The sequence below is a fragment of the Carcharodon carcharias genome, chromosome 9 (genome assembly GCF_017639515.1).
Source record: "Carcharodon carcharias isolate sCarCar2 chromosome 9, sCarCar2.pri, whole genome shotgun sequence".
Lineage (NCBI taxonomy): Eukaryota > Metazoa > Chordata > Chondrichthyes > Lamniformes > Lamnidae > Carcharodon > Carcharodon carcharias.
The window spans coordinates 27,226,634-27,248,054 of record NC_054475.1 but is presented as its reverse complement, the minus strand read 5'-3'; the positions used below and the strand labels follow the sequence as shown (position 1 = coordinate 27,248,054).

Below are 21,421 nucleotides of genomic sequence, written 5' to 3'. Positions count from 1 at the left end.
AACACATGGACACAGCGACAACCCAAGAAAGCTGGTGATGTGCTTGTGACAAGATCCTTCCCTCAGACCAGAGGGACTGAAAGTGCCCAGCAACAAGCTGAAGGGCATTTCAAATGCAAATGGACTTGCTTTACTGTCCTTATCGATCGACCTTGAGTTTAGCAGCAGCTAGAAAATACAGGGATTAGCGAGTTTAACCTGGCAATGCCCTTCAATTTAGCCCCACTCCCCCCCTTCCCTCCCCCCGCCACCCATCCACCCCATCACAGTGGATGCTGGACGGCCCTACGAGGGTGTGGGCATGTGTTGCTGATGAAATCAGGCTATGTTAATGACCTGGTATGTCAAATTTGAAAACAACTAGTCAACAATGAGCAATTAGCATAAATTACCAATAAAAAATAAGCCAATTATGTTTTGTCAAATATTTTTGAATGCCTTTTAAATGGTTAGTTATATTTCTTTTATTTATATTTACCTTAGAGATAACTGAAAATATCAGCAATTCTGAAGGACTGTGCCGCTATTCAAATTTGGATGGAGGCTCTGAATAGAAGTCATGAACTTAGCAAGATCTCTTTAAGCAAAAATAAAATCTGAAAATCCTGGAATACTCAGCACGTCTGACAGCATCGATGAAGAGAAGTCAAATATGACTCTTCAGTTCTGAAGAAGAATCATATTTGACTCAAAATGTTAACTGTTTCTCTCTCCACACAAGCTGCTAGACCTATGCTGAGTATTTTGAGCGCTTTATTTCAGATTTCTAGCATCTGCAGCATTTTGCTTCTGTTTAAGCGGGGTTTTATTTTAGTAACCCTGAGTGCTGTTGTGTAGATATCTGGCCAATTAGTTTGGTCTTTTAAATTCTGTAATTTCTGACCCTAAAATGTGTACCCTAAACAGAGGGGATTTCTCCCAATTGATATTCTAGGCATAAAGCTGTTGCCCCATGTAAATTTGTTTATATAACTAGCATGTTAGGGGAATGCATAAATATTCATCTGTGGTGAATAAAGCACAAAAGCACTATTTACTTTCCAAAAATTGTTTCTAAGAAAAAGTGATTTCATTTCTTTCAGGAGACCATTGGGATGTGTGTTCTTTAAAGTCCCACTTCAGGACTTGAGCACAAACCTTCTAGGCTGATACTCCAGTACAGTATAGCACACAGGGAGTACTGAACTATCAGAGGTGTTGTATTTCAGATCACCCATTAAACTGAGGTCCCATCTGCCCCCTCAGGTGGACGTAAACGATCTCATAGCACTACGTTGAAGAACAGCAATGGAGTTATCCCTGGTGTCCCGGTCAATACTTATCCCTCATTCAGCATCACAAAAACAAATTATCTGATCATTATCACATTGCTGTTTGTGGGAGTTTGCTGTGTGCAAATTAGCTGCCACATTTCATATATTACAACAGTGGCCAAGCTTCAAAAGAATTTCATTGGCTGTAAATTGCTTGGGACATCCGGTGGTTGTGAAAAATGCAAACCTTTCTTTCTTGCTTTTGCAGTGTAACTTCCTTGTCTTCATATGCAATGCCTTAAGACATATGATATATATTTCAAATGGTTTACATTTTTGCTGTTATTAGCACTCTGCTCTTTAAAATTATCACCCCATCTCTGTCCTCTCTGTCCTCTCTTTCCTCTCATGTCCTGTCATGAACTAATGAACCATGACGGACAGGTAAAAACCCTCTGGTTCATACAACCTGCCCCACACAACCGGAATGCCTTATCCATCCCTACCCAACTCAAAAGCAATTTGATCTGCTGGGAATGGTAACAAAAAGATAAGAGCCCAGAGCAATTTGAGGAGGAAAATACCTGAAAACTACTCTCCAACCATGCCCTCCCCCCACTTAGTCATTCAAAACTTAGCCCAGGAGATTAGCTGTTGCTTTTCAGCTCTGTGATAATTTCTCCTCAAACTCCCTGTTTGAATCTCTTCACCAATGGCTTCCACCCATCTCACAGATCTAGCTAAAGTCCTTGGCTTCTCAACAGTACTTGGTATGGTTGACCATTCTATCCTCCACTTACTTCTACCTCACAATCCATGCTTGTCATAGTTCCACTCCTACCCTTTGGGATAAAGCCAATGCCCCTCAAGCATTGGCTAAATTTTATTCCCTCCACACCAAGAAATCTGGATTCACTAAAGGTGTATCCTGGGCTCTTTTCTCTCCCTTGTTAATATACTGCCTTTATAAAACATTATCCTGTTGCACTGCCTATCCAATGTCAAGCCTTAGATAGATCACAGTATCCTTCACCTGAACATTTAGAAGATTGAAAACAACATTATTCACTCGCTATAAAATCTGGTCCACCACCACTGATCCCATTCCTCTTCTTTGGCAATTCCATCAGGCTGAGCAAAACCACACATGACCTTGGAGTCATGTTCAAATCTGAGCTAAGTTCCAACACTGAGATTCCATCACCTTCAGTAATATCACAGCACCTTTGTCAATTTCTACCTGGATTACTCCAATGATCTCCTTGATGATTTTCCATTGTCCAGCCTTCATACATTCTAACTTGCTCAAAATGCAGCTGCTTGAATCCTGTCCTACATTAAGTCCTGTTTACCTATCACCTCCCCATCTTGTTGACCTACACTAGATTTCTGTTCCTTAATGCACCCAATTTAAAATACTTATTTTTGATTCCTCTTCAACCTTTTCCATAGCCTTGCTCCTCCCTACCGCTCAGTCTTTCAGCATTTCATCCTCTTCCATACCCTTAAATCATTAGATTCTGGCCACCTGTGCATCTGTCCCCTATCTTCTCATTATCATAGGCATAGCCTTCAGTTATATCAGGCATAATCTCTAAACCTTTTGCCTAAATCTCTCTTCCTGTCTACTTCTCAAAACCTGTCTTTTGGCTCTACCTTCAGCCACTTCTCTTAATTTATCTCCCATAACTTAGTCTTAGTACTTTTCGAGCTGGATTTAATGTTCCTTCATTGGTAGGTTTGAAGGCAGGGGCATGTTAAATCCAGCGAGCACCGTGCCTGCCGCCTACCTGTCCGCCACTGCCCCTGCTGTAATTTTACCAGCGGGGGGGCAGGCAACAGGTAGGCCAATTGAGACCCTTAAGTAGGTAATTAATGCCCACTTAAAGGCCTCATCCTGCTGCCGCTAAGATTTAACTGGAGAGGCCCACACCAAATGGCTAACCCAGCAGCTTTTCCTGCTCAGGTTGGTGGTGAGCAGGGTGGGTGTGGTCCCTCCTTAAAAGGGTCCCTGGTCCCATCGGAGAGGCGCTCCGAGATGTAACCCAGCCCCAGCTTTTCCTTTCCCTGGCTCTTCTCTCCCAACCCCCATCACTGCGAGCCTGGCCCCAGTGAAACTCCAGACTCATCTGCCATTCCGGATCGAGCACCATATACCTCCTCTCAGCCTCACTGCAATACCAGTAGTGGCCACCATACTCAGTGGTGCTGCCAATACTGTGGAGCTGCTGGCCTCTGATTGGCCAACAGTTCTCTGAGATGGTACTTCCTGTTTCTGAGGGTCAGAAGTACCTCCTTAATTTGGCTACTTAATTCCTATGGGCAGCCATCTGAGGGGCAGATGTGCTCCTCCTACTTTTTAGTGGGGGGTAGTGGAGACTAAGGCATCCATTATCAAGAAACAAAGGGCTGGATTTGAAGATCTTTGCAATATTTTCTATGTTAAAGGTGCTATGTAAACATATGTTGATTTTATTGCCAGTTGATTCATGAGAATGCTGTCGCTGGACTTAGATCATGTATTTTCTTCAAATATTAAGTGCAATGATGTTAAAATGTGATATTATAAGTTCAAGAAAATTATTAGGTTAAAAAAGAAAATTGACTCAGTTTAGCAGTTTTTGCATTTTCTGCTGATGGATTAGACAATTTGGGTTTAAAATTAAGTTTGCTGATTGGGGGGAATTACAATGTTGTGAGTTGTCTCATTGTTTGGAAAAACCTTTATATTTCTGTCTAGCCATTTACTGATCATCCTTGAGTAGTTCTGTAAAAAATGTTAGAACCACGCATATATACTTTTGTTTGTGACTTAGCTCACCAGCTGCTTTTGGGTCCTGGGTTCTGAAATTGTGATAATTCATCCCCTCCACCCCCTCCCCGCCCCAGCCCCCAGTATTGAAAGCTCTTTTCTTCTCCCGTGCAACATTACCTAAATGCAACATGAAAGAATTCTTGCTTTCTTTCTTGTCTTTACAGTGTTTCAATTGGAAAAAAAATGCCTTTTTTCTGGAAAGTATACACAGTCCTGTTTATGCCAAAGATATTATTCAAATGATAATTTTACTTTGTTAGCAATTTTTCCTTCCAGCATTTTCTTTTTGCATCTGCACTCTTATTATTCATGGTAAACATATTATTATCTGCAAATACTAGCATTGGTGGGAATTGTACATATTGGGGCTGGAAACCTGTGAGTTCCTGAACCTTCCAGTTTCCTATGCTTTAAATTGTTGATTGGATGGACTGTTATGAGTACCACTCAGTACTACTTCCTACTGGAGGCTGTGATTTTCCTGGCTTCGTGCACTTTATGTACATGTGCAATAATTTGACTCATTTTGAGTTGGTGTTAAAGGATAGCTAGGTTTTTATATCTTGGGAACAGATGTCCCAATGCTGCTGTTTTGTCTTTCTGCCGTCATGAACTTCCAAGGTAAACTGATTACTTTCAGAGCTCATTGCTTAGTGTTCACTATGTCAGTATAGTTAGCTGCTTCTCAATTTTATGGATCCAACAAAATTAGCTATGTTGATGGGGAGGATGTTGAATATAATCATTTATTGGACACTTCAGATTGAAGTCTCTTACAAATACTTCAGGCCTATCTCTAGCATTCACATTCTGGACCTCACTATCATTGAAGATATGCAGTACCCTGATCCTCTTAATTGCCTCATTTCCATCACCATTCTCAATTAGATGTGGTGGGGTAAGAGAGCTTTGCTCCATCCATTCATTGAGGAGCCCCTTAACTTTCTGCATAGTCTGTTTTTTGTATACAGATATTCCTATGTAGTAGCATCAGTAGGTTCCTAGCACATTTTAAGGAATGCTTGGTTCTGTTTCCTTCAGGCTCTTCTACTCTCCCATCCAAAAAAAGAGTTGGCCTCCTAGCTTAATGGTGGTTCAGGAATGAGGGATGTACTGAGCCTTTTAATTACAGATTATGGTGGTACACAATTATGCTTCCACTGAGGGTCAATAGTGCCTCATAGATGTCCAGTTTTGGACTGCTACATCTGTCACATGGGGAAGAATTTTCCCATTGGCAAGAGGGGGCAGGGTCCACTCGCCGAAGCGTAAAATGACATCACCGGGCATCATTTAGGTTATCAGTTCGGTGGGCACACAGCCAAATCAGCTGCGCGCCCCCCAAACTGTCAAAGGCTTATTAAGGCCATTTAAAACCTACTTAAGTTAATAAGCTGCCCGTCCAACCTTAAGGTTGGTGGTTGGGCAGGCGAAGAGCCCAGGCGGCCTTCGCGTTTTTCATGGAACCACGGGCGGAATGAGGTTTCATGAAGTGTTTTAAAATCTAACAATAATGTATACATTTATTCTTTGACATGCCCCAGCTCATGTGATAGTGTCACATGAGGGACAGTTTTAAAAGTGTTAAAAACCTTTATGTAAAATTTTAACACAGAATCAAATCTCCCTGAGGCACTCCCGTGCCTCGGGGAGGTCTCTGCGCTCTTTCGCACACATGCGCAAAAGAGCACAGGGAACCTCTCAGGGAATCCGCACCCCCCCCCCCCCCCCCATCCCCTGCCCTCACAGGCCCTGTCAGTGCTTCCGGGCGAGTGTCACGCTGGGCGGGCCTTAATTGGATAGACCACGTAAAATGGCGCGTCCCTGATTGGGGGCGCCAATCAGGTTTGTGCCTGCCCCTGTCCGCCCCCCGCACAACCTCCCTGAAGGGGAGAAATTTCTGGCCCCTGTCTCATTTAGCATAGGGATTGCATGGTTTACTGCTAGCAATCCTGCACGTATTGCAGGGAATATCTAGCATTGACAACATTGAATTTGATGATGTTGCATGGCTTCAGAATCTCAAAAAATTGGAAACAATGTTTATTTAGAGAACATGCAGGCCATATTGGCGAAATTCAGTTTTCATTTCTGTTTTCCTTTTCTGTTCATTTCTGTCACACACACACACTGTAATGATCAAACAACAAATTTCCAACTTGTCCCTGAATGACTGGAAAGAAACTAAACTGACTTATGAATTTACAGCACAAGCCAAGACGCCCGATGTAATCTAAAAGAGAAGATCAAGCCATATCAGAAAAAAAAAACAGAATTAAAGCCCATGTAGAATCATTGAGATGAGTAGCATTAATGCATTCAAGGAGAAGCTAGATAAACACATGAGAAAAGAAAAGAAGGATATGTATACAGGATGAGATGTGGTAGCGAAGGAGGGGGCTCATGTGGAGCACCAACACTAGCATGGACCGATTGCGTTGACCGGCCTGTTCCTGTGCTATAAATTGTATCTTATCATTTGTACCTGCTAAAATTGATTTTTTTTTAATATGCAGAAAGAGCATTATGATAGTAGTGTACATTTGGGAGCTTTGATTAATTGCACCCAAGAAGCTGATAGGTTTCTTTCTGTCATTTATCGATTTTTCCAATCACTCATCAATCTGGGTGAATCAATAAGAAGTCTCATGCTCTTTGATAATCATAATCACCCCCTCGACAACGCCTCCAGCCACCAAACCTACCCCACCACCCGACTACTGCCCTGACTAACCCCCTGATCACAGAGTCACATGAGGGGACATGTTTTATAACATTTTTAAAAACTTTTTTTTTTTTTTCAAAACTGTTCGTCTCACTGAGGCAGGTCTGTGCCTCAGGGAGATTTTCAAGTGTGCACTCGCGCGCAAAGTTCCACGCTTGCTCCGCTTGCCCTCCTGCACCCCCCACCCCCCTCCTCCACCCCGCACAGGCAGCGCTGAGCTTGCGTTTCACGCTGGGCCAGCATTAATTGGCCCGCCAGTGTGAAATTGTGGTCCAGCCCTGATCGCGGGTAATGGTTGACTTCCCGCCTACCCCTGCCAAGCCCGCCTGACAAGGGCAAATTTCTGCCTTATTTTTTATTTGTTTGCCTTTCGTATTTTCACTTCTCCACAAATAGGATTCAGCCTGATGTTGGTACCATCATGAGTGCTTCTTCCATCACTGGGTCCTGTTTGACTCTGAGTTGAACTTCTGATCCAATATCCACTCCATCGCCATGACTGCCTATTTCCGCCCTCCATAAACTTCAGTTCATCCAAAGTTGCGCTGTATAATCTTAATTTGCAGCAGTTCCCCTTCACCCTTCACCCCTTTGCTTGTTGATCTCCATTAGCTCCTGGTCAAGCAACGCCTCAAACTTAAAATTTTCATCCTTGTCTTCAAATTCTACCAAGGCCTCATCCTTCCCCATCTCTGTAACCTCCTCCATCCCTACAACCTTCCCAGAACTCTGCGTTCCTCTAATTCTGACCTCCTTCTCTTGCTCTGACCTCCATTATGGTCTTGCCTAAGTCCTAATATCTGAAATTTCCTCCATAAACCTTGCGCCTCTCTATCTCCTTTTAATATTCCTCTTAAAATCTTCCTCTTTGACCGAGCTTTTGGTTACTTATTTTAATATCTCATGTTGTTCGATGTCAAATTTTGCCTGATAATGCCCCTGTGAAGTGTCTTGAGACTTGTTACTACTTAAAAGGCATCATATAACTGGAAGTTGTTGTTCCTCACATGTTGCATTCGCACATCAGGTTAAAATCAGTGGACTGGAATTTCCTTGGAGTTATTCAGAAGTCCCAACACAAGGAGTCCCTGAGAATTGTTCAGAAAGTTTCTGTCAATTCCCCTGCATCTGGAACCCTCCAAAATTCCGAGTAAGATTTGGAGACTTTGGATGCTTCCGACTCTCTTACCAGGCCTAGAAAAGATCAGAAGGATTAAAACCAGTTCTAACTCATGGGTAACTATGCTACTGATCTGCCAATTCCCCTGGGGACCCCCCTGACTAGTTCCCCTTGAACCCCCTCACTGACTATCCCCTTCACCCCCCACTATCCTCTGACTCCCTGCTCCACCCCCTTGACAACACTTCCAGCCACCCAACCTACCCCACCACCCCCACCACCCAACCTACCCACTACTGCTCTGACCATCCAACTGCCCCTCCACCTTCTGACTACCCTCCTGACCATCCCCACACCCCAAATACCCCCATGACCAACTCCACCTTCTGACTACTGTTCCAACCACCCGACCGCCGCCCCCACCCCGTGACTGCCCCTCGATCCCTGACCCCTACCACCCCTGATTATACCCCCAAACCACCACCCCACCCCTTGACCCACCCTACCCCCTCACCCACCCACCCACCATCCAGCCCCTGGCACCCACTTTCCTTACATGCTTACCTTCTCCCTGTAGATTGTCAAAGTGGCCTTGGGATATTTAAACTTAGCGGAATATGGCAGCTAGTGCCTTTAAAAAGGGTTGTCATCCAGCTTCCCCCAGTGCACCTGCACGATGAAGGAAGGACTCCAGGAGCAGGCATGCTCCACATTTCGTAAGAGGCCTGGTTCAGAAATCAGAGCGAGAAATGTAGAGCTCCGGCAAAAGGTAAGTAAATAGGAGTGGAGTGGCAATCCGATGGTGATTGCCACTCTTTGGAAGATACGGCTCATTTTATTTGAACTTTTGCATTTAATTCTTTGCCTTCTTTTGCTTAAGCTGCTTACTAATGATACAATATTGCAAAATAGAACTCCATAATGCACATGACTCCACAGCATTATGAAATTATGTTTCACTATCATTCATTATTTTCTGTGTTTTTGTTTTGTCTGTGTCTACTGTGCATAGACCATTGGACAGAATTTTGCCGTCAGCGAGCTGGAGGCGGGGCCCAATCACCGCCACGTAAAATGATGCAGGATGATGACGGGTGGAACCCCCGACGTCACCCCGCCCCATTTAAATTTTCAGGAAGGCAGGGCACAGCAAAATCAGCTGTGGGCCCACTGACCTGTCAATGGCCAATTGAGGCCATTGACAGGATCAATTAACCAATTAAAGGACCTGCCCGTCCAACCTTAAGATTGACGGACAGGCCAGGAGTCCCGGCGGCAAATAGAGAAAACATGAAACCTCATCTACCGGCGGGATGAGGTTTCATGCAGGGTTTTAAAAATTGTAATAAAGTTGCTCTGTAAATTATGAACATGCCCCAACTCACGTAACATTGTCACATGAGGGAATTTTTATTCTTCTATTTTTAATATTTTTAAAAGTCCAGGCGATCTCCCTGAGGCTGCACTTAGCACACTTTTGCGCACATGCGTGAAAGAGCGCACTCTCGATTTTAGGAATCCCCTCCACCGCCTGCACAGGGAGTGCATAGCGCTTCCTGGCGGATGTCACACTGGATGGACCTTAATTGGCTCGCCCATGTAAAATGGCGGTGCAGCCCACTTCACTGGCGGCAATAGGCTCTGCTCTCGCTGGCAATTGGGTAGGGCCCACCTGCCCAACAGGCAGAAAATTCTGCCCATTGTTAAGTTCTTGCAAGAATTCATGTTTACCATTGTATTATGGTAGTTGTAAAATTATTGCTTTTTTAACCTCAGGCACTTCAGTATGCATGTAGTGTTCAGTAAAAGGAACCTTAAGGCAACTGATAAAAGGCTTATTTTCCATTATAGATGCAGAACTGTGACCTAATCTGATTGAAAAGCAAATAAAACTTTTTATTTGTGCAGCTAAGAGTCAATTATAATAATATTGGTTTTGAGAAGACAGTCTATTGAACAAAAGCTGTAGCCCATTAACTTTGAAACTTAAATGTAATTGCTCCAGAGCCTTACTAAATGCTTTTATTACAGGGGAGAAGACCACATTCTAAATATAGAGCAACACTTAGCTATAAACAAGTTTAAGAGAGTTTATATAAGATGGAAAATCATGGAATGCAAGTATGCAATTTAATGATGTGCGCTCAGCAGTTGGAGCCAGAATACTAAACTTGTTCACATCTAAATCTATCTTGTGATTACAAGGCAGTAATGTCATTGATTATGTTCATGGGACAACATAAATCACAGCAGTCTGTTATATCTTCGAAATTGTTGCAGATATCCATTTAAATCAATATAGGGTACATTCTTGTAAATGCTCCATTTTTTCTGTATTTAGGCACCTTAACTGTTAGTGTTTAGGATAATCCATGCAGTTTATGAATAATGTCTTTCACACAGAACTAATAATTGTGATGTGATTATTGCAAATTTATATTGCAACAATAGCCACCCATTGACCAAAAAAGCTAGCGTAATCAGTACATAAAGTGCCATAGTATTTAAAGAGATAATGGGGTAAAAATTGGTTATGGTCTAATCCCTGTTTCACCTGGGCCACTACCCATCCCAACATGGCAGGGATCAGGCTCAGGATGGAACTGCCCCAAACTGGACCTCCTTATATCCGTTTTACAGTTGGGCTCAATTTCTACCCCATTCTTTCCCTGCATGATACCATTTCAGTTCAATATATGTGATACAGCACCTCTGCATTTGATATGACATGGTATGATCACAGCAGCTCAATCTCCATGGGGAGTTGGACGGGAGCAGGCGTGGGCGGGAGCAGGCGCGGCCAGGCACGCAGTTGCGCACCTGCCCATGAATTAGCTGGGCGCCGCCATTTTGCATGGGCGGGCCAATTAAGGCCCGCCCAGCGTGATGCGCACCCAGAAGTAGGCTGAGTCAGGACCTGCTCTCCTTCTGCCTCAGGGAGATTAGTTTGATTTTTAAAAATTTTAATAAAGAGAAAAAATTTTTGAAGGCATGTCCGCTCATGTGGCAGTGTCACATGAGCTGGGACATGTCAATGAATTTTACTTAAAACATTTATTTAATTTATAAACCCTTCATGAAACCTTATCCCACCCATGGATGAGTTTTCATGGTAAATGCAAAGGCCACCTGGGCTCTACAAATGCCCGCCAACCTTAAGATTGGATGGGCATCTCAGTTAATTATCTTAATTGGAATTTAAATGGCCTTACCAGGCCTTTGACAGTTCGACAGGCACACAGCCGACTCTGCCAAACTGAGGATCTGAATGACGTGTGGTGACATCGGGACGCACACCTGACGTTACCGCGTGTCACTTTACGTGTCGGCGAGCGGGGCCCGCCTCCTCTCGCCGAGCAGAAGATTCCGACCCATATGTATGTATATAAGCATGTAATTAATGTATATATTAAAAATGAAATACAGACTGCAAGGTTTGCTCCAAGAATGTAATTTGCAGCTTGTAATGTTGTGAAAACACCTGTCTTTCACTCAGTTTGCATCATCTCAGCCTCTGCTAAACTACTGCAGTCAGGAGTGAAATTCTTCATTTAGCAAAGAAATAAGTCACTAATCAAATTGTATTCTAAAAAAAAATCACATTTCAAATCCATAAACCGCAACTAGGTTTCTGGCTCCTCAGTTTGAATATAATATTCTGCAGTTTTACTATTTCTAATATAAGATTGTTCTCTGCAATCACACATGTGGACCTAGGATTTTTTTCCATAGTTTCACACACATGATGGTAAAATCAAGCCTTTGTGATATAATTATTCTCTGTCAGAATACAATAAATGGGAAAAAATTATAGGAGAGAAATGATCATCAAATGCTGTAGTTTGAAGTGTGAAACTTGGAGACTAATTGTCCTAATGTTATTTGTCACTGACTTGTTTATGAACTCCCAATAAAATAACTAATAAAAACAGAAAGTGCTGGAAAGACTCAATAGGTCTGGCAGCGCCCTTGGAGAGAGAAACCGAGTTTTATGTTTTGAGTCCAATATGACTCTCCTTCAAAACTGATAAAACAAATAATGTCAATTAATAAAACTGTTCTTACCTCACAACATCCCATACAATATCCCCTACATAATCACACTGTTGAGCATGAGTTAGCCTTCACTTATAATCTGCATTGCCCTAAAATACAGGAAATTACATAACCCATTCACACCAGTGAGATCCCAATTAAGTTAGCTAAATTTAGACCAAATGTCCATTAAGTAAAATCCTTGGAGGGTTCTGCCAGACTCATCATGGCATCAATTCCCAGTCATTCTAGGCATGTTGCAGGAATTTTTAGTCTGCCTTATCAGGGGTGTCTTATCTCTGTCTGCCCTGAGCAAGTCAAATGATACAAAGAGGCTTGGACCAGGGTCTCTCTGGCTGGAAGTTCCCATTTCCCTGGTTCAGATAGGACCAGGTATTAACATGAAGGTCACCACGCCCAGTGAGAAGAAGTGTGCCAGATGAGCATGTAGGCTTGCTGAGGCACCCAGGCCAGACGAGCAGCCCAAAAGAATTGACAGGTTTTCTCGTAGAACTATTTTTGGCTCAATGTAAGGGGCAAGCATCCAAGAGTTTTAACAATGTCAGAGGGTGTAGGGGAGTTGACTTGGGTAGGGTTAGGCAGTGGCTCTCAGGTGACAGGCCGATGCTGGATTTTCCCATGATATGGGACAAGCAAGTCAGTGTTGGAGTTACACCTACAAAGATGCAGCCATCAGGTAGACCCATGAAAATTAGGGAAAGAATTTTCCCATCGATGAGCAGGGACGGTGCCCACTCACCAACGTGTAAAGTGATGCACGGTGACATCGAGCAGGCGTCCCGACATCACCACGCGTCATTTAGATTGTCAATTCGGCGGGCGTGCTGATGTGTCGTCTACGTGCCCGCCAAACTGTCAAAGGCCTATTAAGGCCATTAACAAAGTAATTAAAGTTGTTAAGAAGGCTGTCCATCCAACCTTAATGTTGGTGGACAGGCTGAGAACCCAGGCGGCCTTCGTATTTTTCATGAAACCTCATCCACGGGTGGGATGAGGTTTCATGAAGGGTTTATTAATTAAGTAAAAAATTTGGAAAACATTAATGGACATGTCCCAGCTCATGGCCAGACATTTCCCCCATCAGGGGGGGTTGTGTGCGGGAGCGGACGCGAAACCGATCAGGGACGCACAGCTATTTTACCTGAGTTGTTTCAGTGCTAAAGTTTTAAATAAAGGTTTTTAACACTTTTAAAACATGTCCCCTCATGTGACACAATCACATGATTTGGGACATGTCAAAGAATAAAAGTATAAATTTTTATTTGATGTTAAAACACTTCATGAAACCTCATCCCGCCTGTGGATGAGGTTCCATGAGAAAGGTGAAGGCAGCCTGGGCTCTTCGCCTACCCACCTGCCAACCTTAAGGTTGGACAGGCACTCATTAAATTGAATGGATTAGGTTTTAAATGGCCTTAATAGGCCTTTGATAGTACGGCGCGCAGACAACTGAATCGGATGTGCGCCCACCGAACTGAAAATCTAAATGACGCATGGTGATGTCGGGACGCCGGCCTGATGTCACTGTGCGTCATTTTACGCTTTGGCGAAATTCTTCCCCATGTGACAGTTTCACATGAGGGCACATGTCCTTAAAAATTTTTTTCACCTTTATTAAATTTTCCAGAACTTAAACTAATCTCCTTGAGGCACCTCTGTGCCTCAGGGAGATTTCTGCACTCTTTCTCGCACATGCTCAAAAGAGCGCAGGCCCCAACTCAGGGAATCCCCACCCTCCCGCCCGCACAGGGAGCACTCAGCACTTCTGGGCATGCGTCACGCTGAGTGGGCCTTAATTGGCCCACCCACGTAAAATGATGGCACGCGCCCGAGTGGGGGCGCCAATCGGGTTCGCGCTCACTCCCACCTGCCCCCGCACAACCCCTCTGATGGGGGGGGACTTCAGCCCTAGGTTCCTGTTACTGATCTACAATGGCCAATGTGTTCCGTGCTGGAGGGCCCTGGCAGGTGCAATCCATCAGGATCACTTCCCATCTATTTTCAAGAAAATGTTTGTTTTCAGCAAAATCCTTAACAGAAGTTGTTTTGCGCCCCCTCCCCCCCCTCAAAGATATTTTCTCCTCTAATTTTGAGTTAATTCCTCAGTGGGATAAGCAACCTGGGGTGATAGTTACCTCCATTACTCTACCTATACTAAAAGATTGATGATGAATACTGGTACATTGTCCAACTGCAGACGTTTTAGCCACCCCTGAGCTTGATCCCAGTTCACACACCAGCTTTCCTTAGGAGGCTCTGTATATTGATCAAAAGTAAAAACCCTGTTTTCCTTTCCCTAACCAAAGGGCACCATAATCAGTTGTAACACCTTACCACAGCACTGTTGGAAAACCTGCAACCAACTGTAACACAACCTATGAATCAACGTCCAGGTACGTTTGTGGTCACTAGGGCTCAGATTTAAAGGGCCAGATTTGCGTGTGGGTTTGGGAAAACATGACCTGTGCACTTCTGCTTCCTCCGAAATGCACACCCAAGCCATCAGTGACTTGGCCCAAGATTTTTGTCTTTTCACACAGGCCAGGTTCACCATATGTTTTGCGAGCCGTGATGGGTGGCATGTGGAGCCTGGGTGCGCAGGTGGGCCAGTTAGAAGACCTGCCTCAGTTCTCCGACACAGCTTTCCAGTTCCCAACATCATTTAAATGTTCCCTAAACTAAATCTCTTAGCCCCCACACCCATCCGTATGCCATCCCATTTCCCCTTAGGTTACCTATGCCACCTCTACCCCAACCCACATTTGCTCACTAAAATCCCCCATGCCCCCCTATGTACCTTCCATAGTAACTCATCCAGTATCCACCATGTAGTCTTCAGGAGGCATGCAATAGCAATGGGAATTATTTTAAAAACAATGGGAAAAAGATCAAACCTCTAACAATGTAATAAAACTCTTAATTCATTCCTACTATCATTGATACTGGAATGAAAAAAAGCATCTACTCCAGTGTAAAAAAAAGTAATCCTTTAAATGCTTACTGGGTTTATAAACAAACAAGAAACCACATCAAAGGCATATTCTGCTGTTACAGCTTCTTAAAAATGTCAATTATTTATGAATCATTAGATCACCTGCTGAGCTAAAGTTATGAGAAGCTTTTGAAACCCAGTGAAGCATCCATAATGGCTACAGCTGTCATAACAAAAGCTTCCAGCTACAATGCCGGAAACTGACAGAACAGAATGCTGTCCCATTTCTGTTTCAAAGCAGAGCGTCTGTCTTCCTAACCTGCAAAAATGCCACACATAAAAATAGTGTGTGGTCGGGAAGGCAGAGGAAACTTGTTTCTCCAGCAAAAAATAAAGTTCAGCATTTCATGACCCGATTTACAGCTCAGTTGGGAGACAAAAATCCATCCCAATGACAAAGCGTTAGCTTGGCTTAGTTGGCAATTTTCTTGCCTTTGATGCAGAAGATCCTGGGTTCAAATATTTGAGCACAGAATCTAGACTGACATTTGAGTTGCATTGTTCACAGTTTTGTCCTTTAGATGAAACCATAGAAAGCCCCATTCACCTCATTTGTTGAGTGTTCAGATTATCGAAAGAAAAACATTGAGTTCTTCTGGCCTCCTGACCAACATTCCTATCACGAGAAATATATTAACTGGGTGTTTATTGTGAGATCCTCCTGTGAATCGATTGGCTGCTACATCTGGTTACATAAAGTTAGACCACATTTCTATGGTAATTCATTGCTTGTGAAGCACTCTTCTTCAGATATTGATAAGTTGCCAGTTATGTGTAATTTATTTCTTTCAGCCACCGGTAAATCAGCAAAATGTTTTAAACAAAATAATTTATTCAAATTTTATAGCGTGTTTTATTATCTCACTTTCAAATTCTGTGATTTGAAAGGAAGTGGATCTGACTGGTACAGTGAGTTATTAAATTCCATTTTTATTTATGGCATCCAAATTGAATCCAGTCCGGAATGATGAAATGGAAGTGCTCTCATTATTGACTCTAAGAATTTAAGGTGAAATAATTTTGGGGAGTCTCAAGTTATTTTTTTATTGCCAATAGTTTAAAAAGCCCCAAATTATTTAAATTTGGCAATAAAAATTGCAGTATCTGTCATGGGAAAAGGACAGCTGGTGTGGGAGATGGAAATATTACACTCATATAAGAGAGGTGATCTTACTTTTTAAAATTTATTCTTTCATGGGATGTGGGTACTGTGGGCAAAGCCAGCATTTGTTGCCAATCCCTAGCTGCCCTTGAACTGAGTAGTTTGCTGGGCCAATTCTGAGGGCAGATAAGAGTCAACCACATTGTTTGGGTCTGGAATCACATAGAGGCCAGATCAGATAAAAATGGCAGATTTCTTTCCCTAAAAAGATATTACTAAACTGCAGGGTTTTTACAACAATTGATAATAATTTCATGCTCACTATGACTAGCTTTCGATTCCAGATTTTATTAAGTGCATTTAAATTCTACCAGCTGCTACGGTGGGATTTGTACCTGTATCTGCAGTGCATTAACCTGGGTCTTTGGATTACTAGTCTAGCAACATTACCACGCAACACCATCCCCCCTGTACTTGCTTAAGGTTAAGTCATATTGTTTTACTCAGTTAACATCTGTGCTGTAGTTAATCTAAGAATGCTTGGTACTTGGCTGTGCCTGCTCAAAGAATAAACTTATTCCATTTCCATCATGTTGATGAACAATAATTCATTTTAAAAGGCTAAATGCGTCCTACCTGTGACCTTCTTTGAAAATTATATAGTTACCCATTTGGGGAAATTTGACGTAGACCTGTATGAAGTATCCTTAATTGGACTAACTGTTGCTACTGCTCATCTTGATAATTATATAAATAATGTAAATTTTCTTATTTATATATAGGTAATAAATCCAAAAAAGAAAATAAAGAAGAAGAAATATGTTAATTCTGGAACTGTGAGTAATACTCTTGTACCTTTGGATACTGGGGCTGAATTTCTTCGGGATGTTGTCTGAGATTTTATCCCTCCGCAGTCAATTTCTTAGGCATTGTTTTGCATGTGTTTCAGTGCAACTAATGACACAAACTTAAAAAAAACTATATGTTTTATCACAATGGAGATATTTCACATACTTGATATTCCACATAGATGAAATCAATTTTCCAGAGCCAGAAAGATTGTTCAGCAATAGTTATGACATAAAATCCATCATTAACAAGGCAAAGTTTTATTTTGGGGGAGGGGCTCTTAACAGTTATATTACAGTATAAAACAGGAAGTTATTATTAGCGATTGCTAAAGGTTGCCACCTCTGGGTACATCAGTGGCACACTTGGTGAGAGGAGAGGGAATCACTGACAGCAATTTCTGGACTTCCACGGTTAACAACGCATACATGGATGCAAACATTGCTGCCAGCTTCACAGCGCAATGATGGCAAACACTGACAATTTCATCATGGGCAGAATTTTGACCTGGGTGTGCAGGATCGACAGGGCCCGTTGGGAAGCCAACAGCCGCCCGCGATCAACAGCGCTGATTTCACGCTGGTGGGCCAATTCAGTGCTGCTTGTGCGGATGGGGGAGGAGGGTGAGCAGGCCTAGCGCGCACTTCACACATGTGCATGAAAGAGCGCTGAATAATCCCCCTAAGGCATGGAGCTGTCTCAGGGATATGAAGAATATATTGAAAAAGTTATTAAACATCAGAAAAATTTAATAAAACATGTGCCCTCATGTGACTCTTGTCACATGAGCAGGGACATGTTTTGAATTAAAAATTAAAATTTTTATTTCATTTGCATTTGCTTTCGGAAACCTCATCCCACCTGTGACTGAGGTTTCCAAAAAAATGCAAAGGCCCATCAATCATTAGGTTCGACGGGCAGTGAAAAATTAAGCACAATTGATAACTTAATGGCCTCAATAGGCCTTTTCATTGTCGGCGGCGTGCTGCCGGCTTCGGCGCATGCCTGCTGACCGAACTATCGTGCGACTGCGTGTTGGCATGGGCACACTTGGCTGACGGCATCGCGCATCATTTCACATTCGGCTGGGTCGGGCGCGTGCACACCCACCAAGCTGAAAATCCTGCCCATGATTACAACCTTAAAACATAGGCCATGTCCAGGATATCCCATATCGATCCTTGTCATAAAATGTTTTCCTACTTTATGCCTTACGTAACAAAGAAAACCAACAAAGGATAAGAAAGTACATTAAAATTCCAATTTGTGAAAAAACAGACAGTTTTACATTTAAAATATCTCCATCACTTTGAGGTATTCTGAGATATCTAAAAATAAACTGCTGTGAATAATTTAAGATTCTCTAAGTTCCAATTAGTCTGAGTAATCTATGGAAACTTGTAAAATTCCAATTAAGTGATGGTTATATGTCATGTAGCAACAGTTTACAAGATATCTGTTCTGATCCTAATTTACTGAGGACCGAGCAGAAAAAGTTAAAGGGACGTTTTAATGGAAGTTTGATAGTGTAGATAGGGAGAAACCTTTTCCACTGGCAGCCGGGTTGGTAACCAGAGGATGCAGATAATTGACAAAATATCAGGGAGGAGATGGAGATTTTTTTTTACCCAGCAAGTTTTAATGATCTGGAATGTACAGACCAAAAGGGTAGTGAAAAGAGATTCAATAGTAACTTTCAAAATGGAATTGGATATATACTTGAAAGGGGACAAAAGTTGCTGCACTATGGAGAAAGTACGGTGTGGGGGGGGTGGTGAGACAAATTAGATAGCGGCTGTTTAGGCATAAGTCAAAGGTAATTTCCATTCAGGCATAGAAAACTGACTTTTATTATGTTAATTCTTTTAGTGCAAGGATACAGCAGTCATAAAGAACTATGAAATACAGTGAAATATATGTATTTAATGTGGGCTTTACATTAGTGCACAGCCAAACCAAAATCTCCTTCAGGCCTATGCTGAGACTGAATATAAATTACTGCATGAAGTATAATTAAATCTGAAATGATATTTTAGAGGGACAAAATGCTATATATCATATCACATCAGCTTAACTTTTTGGTGCTGTGTTATTTTGCTAAGATTTCTCCAATATGACATATTTGCTTGAAGTATCTTCAGTTCACCATATTTCCCCTTTTTCCTTTAGGTTACGTTGTTATCTTTCACTGTTGAATCTGAGCATACATTCCTGGATTATATTAAAGGAGGGTGAGTAAAGTTTGAAATTAGCTGGACACAATTGCAATGTAATCATGTTCCTGGTTATGTCCTGCTTTTCTTGCAGTATTGGTTGATGTTCCCTGAGGAAGAAGAACCAGAAGAACATGGTGTGAGGCATGGGCCGCAATGCTCAAGGCTTTTTCAGTAGCATTCACTATCTTACCAACATGTAACCTATTTAGATGGGCACAATATTTTGATCCTTGATAAACAGCCTTGATTGGCTAACAAGCCATGTATAACTGAGCCTTAAATTGGATTCCTTGGGCAGAATCTTGACGTCAGCATGCAGGGGCAGGCCCAACACGCCGACGCATAAAATGACGCGTGATGACATCAGGCGTGCATTAGGACATCATCGCGCGTCATCTTGCTATTTCGTTCAGCGGGCTTGCGCCGAACTGTCAACGGCCTAATAAGGTTGGCGGGCAGACGAAAAGCCCAAGCAGCCTTCGCGTTTTTCAGGAAACCTCATCCATGGGCGGGGTGAGGTTTCCTGAAGCTTTTATAAAATAAATAAATAAATTTCCCTAACTTCACAAACATGTCCCAGCTCATGTGACACTGTCACATGAGGGGACATGTTTAAATAAATTTTTACTTTGTTTATTCAAAAGTTTTCTAATCCATTCAATCTCCCTGAGGCAGCTGCGTGCCTCAGGGAGATTTCTGTGCTCCTTAGCGCGCATGTGTGAGAGAGCGCAGGTCCCGGCTCTCCCTCCTCCCCCGACCCGCACAGGTAGCGCTGAGCCCTACCGGCTGTGCGTTATGCTGGGCGGGCCTTAATTGGCCTGCACAAGTAAAATGGTGGCGCGCAGCCAATCACGGGCGGCGATCGGCTCCACGCCCGCTCCCGTCCAGCCCGCCCACCATAGGAAATATTCTCCCCCATGACAATTATCAGTTGTATTCATCAAATAAAAATCTCCTCTAAGAACTGGAAGTTAAATCAATCTATATAGAACTCAAAGGTTAATTAATTTAATCTAAAATAATTGCTTTCATTTTAGTGCTGCATGCATTCCAGGCTGGTAGCTAGGATATGATGCATGTCAAGAATTAGCCAATATATTTCACATAAATAAAGTAAGACACATGAATATAAATAAATATATTTCAGCTTTGATTTAGATTTAGATATAGATCATCACATTCTTAGATATTTTTAATGCCATCCTGGCTCAGTTTGTAGCACCTTTGCTATAATGGTCACAGGTCATAGATTCAAGCCCCACTGTAGATCTTGAATGCATAATCTAGGCTAATCCTTTGGTGAAGTACAAATGTGCTATATTGATGGAGATACATGTTTGGATGTTATGAGGTCTGTTTCTGTAGTCAGATGGCCATAGTGTTGCTGATTTGAAGAAGCGCAGGATATTTTGATAATCAATGCTACCAAATAAATAGATTAACTGACCATTCATCTCTGTTGATATTTGTGGGACCTATGTGCATTATGGATTGTTACACTTGCCTGCATAACTATAATCTTGCAATCCCAAAATAATTGGTTGTGAAGCACTCTGCAACTGCCTGGAAAAGCATTTTATAAAACAGTTCTTTCTTATCTATGTATCTCTTGTGTGTAGAACTAAATTGTTATGATAAGAACATTCAGTAAAGGAAATAATTTTATTAACACGGCCATTCTTAAATATATTTAAATTGGCGTTTAAATTTGGAATTACCTATTCTCTGTAATATTTTGTAATTAAAATAAGAAATATTTTAACACATACTAATTTAGATCAACAATGTGAATTACTTATGAGAAGAAGCATCTGACTTGGTGGTCCATATACTGCAGAAGAGTATTACTAAAAGGATATGATCAACCAAAGGTTATAGCTGTGCAGCAAGGATTGAAATATGTCATTTTTTGGAATAGGGTTTTAATAAAGGTTTTCAAGATTAAAAATGTTTTGTGAGGATATAAAGATGATGTCATGTGTCTGCCATGTCGATGACTCTGTAATAGTGGGGATATTCAGAATTTCAGATGATCATTAGAAGTTCAAAGGGAGAAACTGAATGGAAGAAATGAATAAATTATCACAGAGTGTAATCAGAATGTGGAAATTGAAGCATAAGATTCAAACGTTTCCTGAAATGAAATTATATAGGTATTTGAAAAGGAAGAATTTAAACAAAAATGCCACCAAACATCCTTTTTTGTGTCATAATTTCTGAGAAAATATGAGTGCAAGAAAATGTGAGATGTACTCAACCTGCAAACAGATCAGATGGTGAATACAACGGTCTG

General features: G+C 42.1%; 1 protein-coding gene across 2 annotated transcripts in view; it reads left to right on the top strand.

The window, feature by feature from the left end:
• cpne5b (copine Vb) overlaps positions 1-21,421 on the top strand; it is a 723,670-nt gene that overhangs the window by 531,731 nt on the left and 170,518 nt on the right. For both annotated transcript variants that reach the window (XM_041195525.1, XM_041195524.1), the window contains 2 exons: positions 16,846-16,899; positions 19,082-19,143. In XM_041195525.1, coding sequence (XP_041051459.1) covers positions 16,846-16,899; positions 19,082-19,143 — 116 coding nt within the window. The remainder of the gene's footprint in view (positions 1-16,845; positions 16,900-19,081; positions 19,144-21,421) is intronic.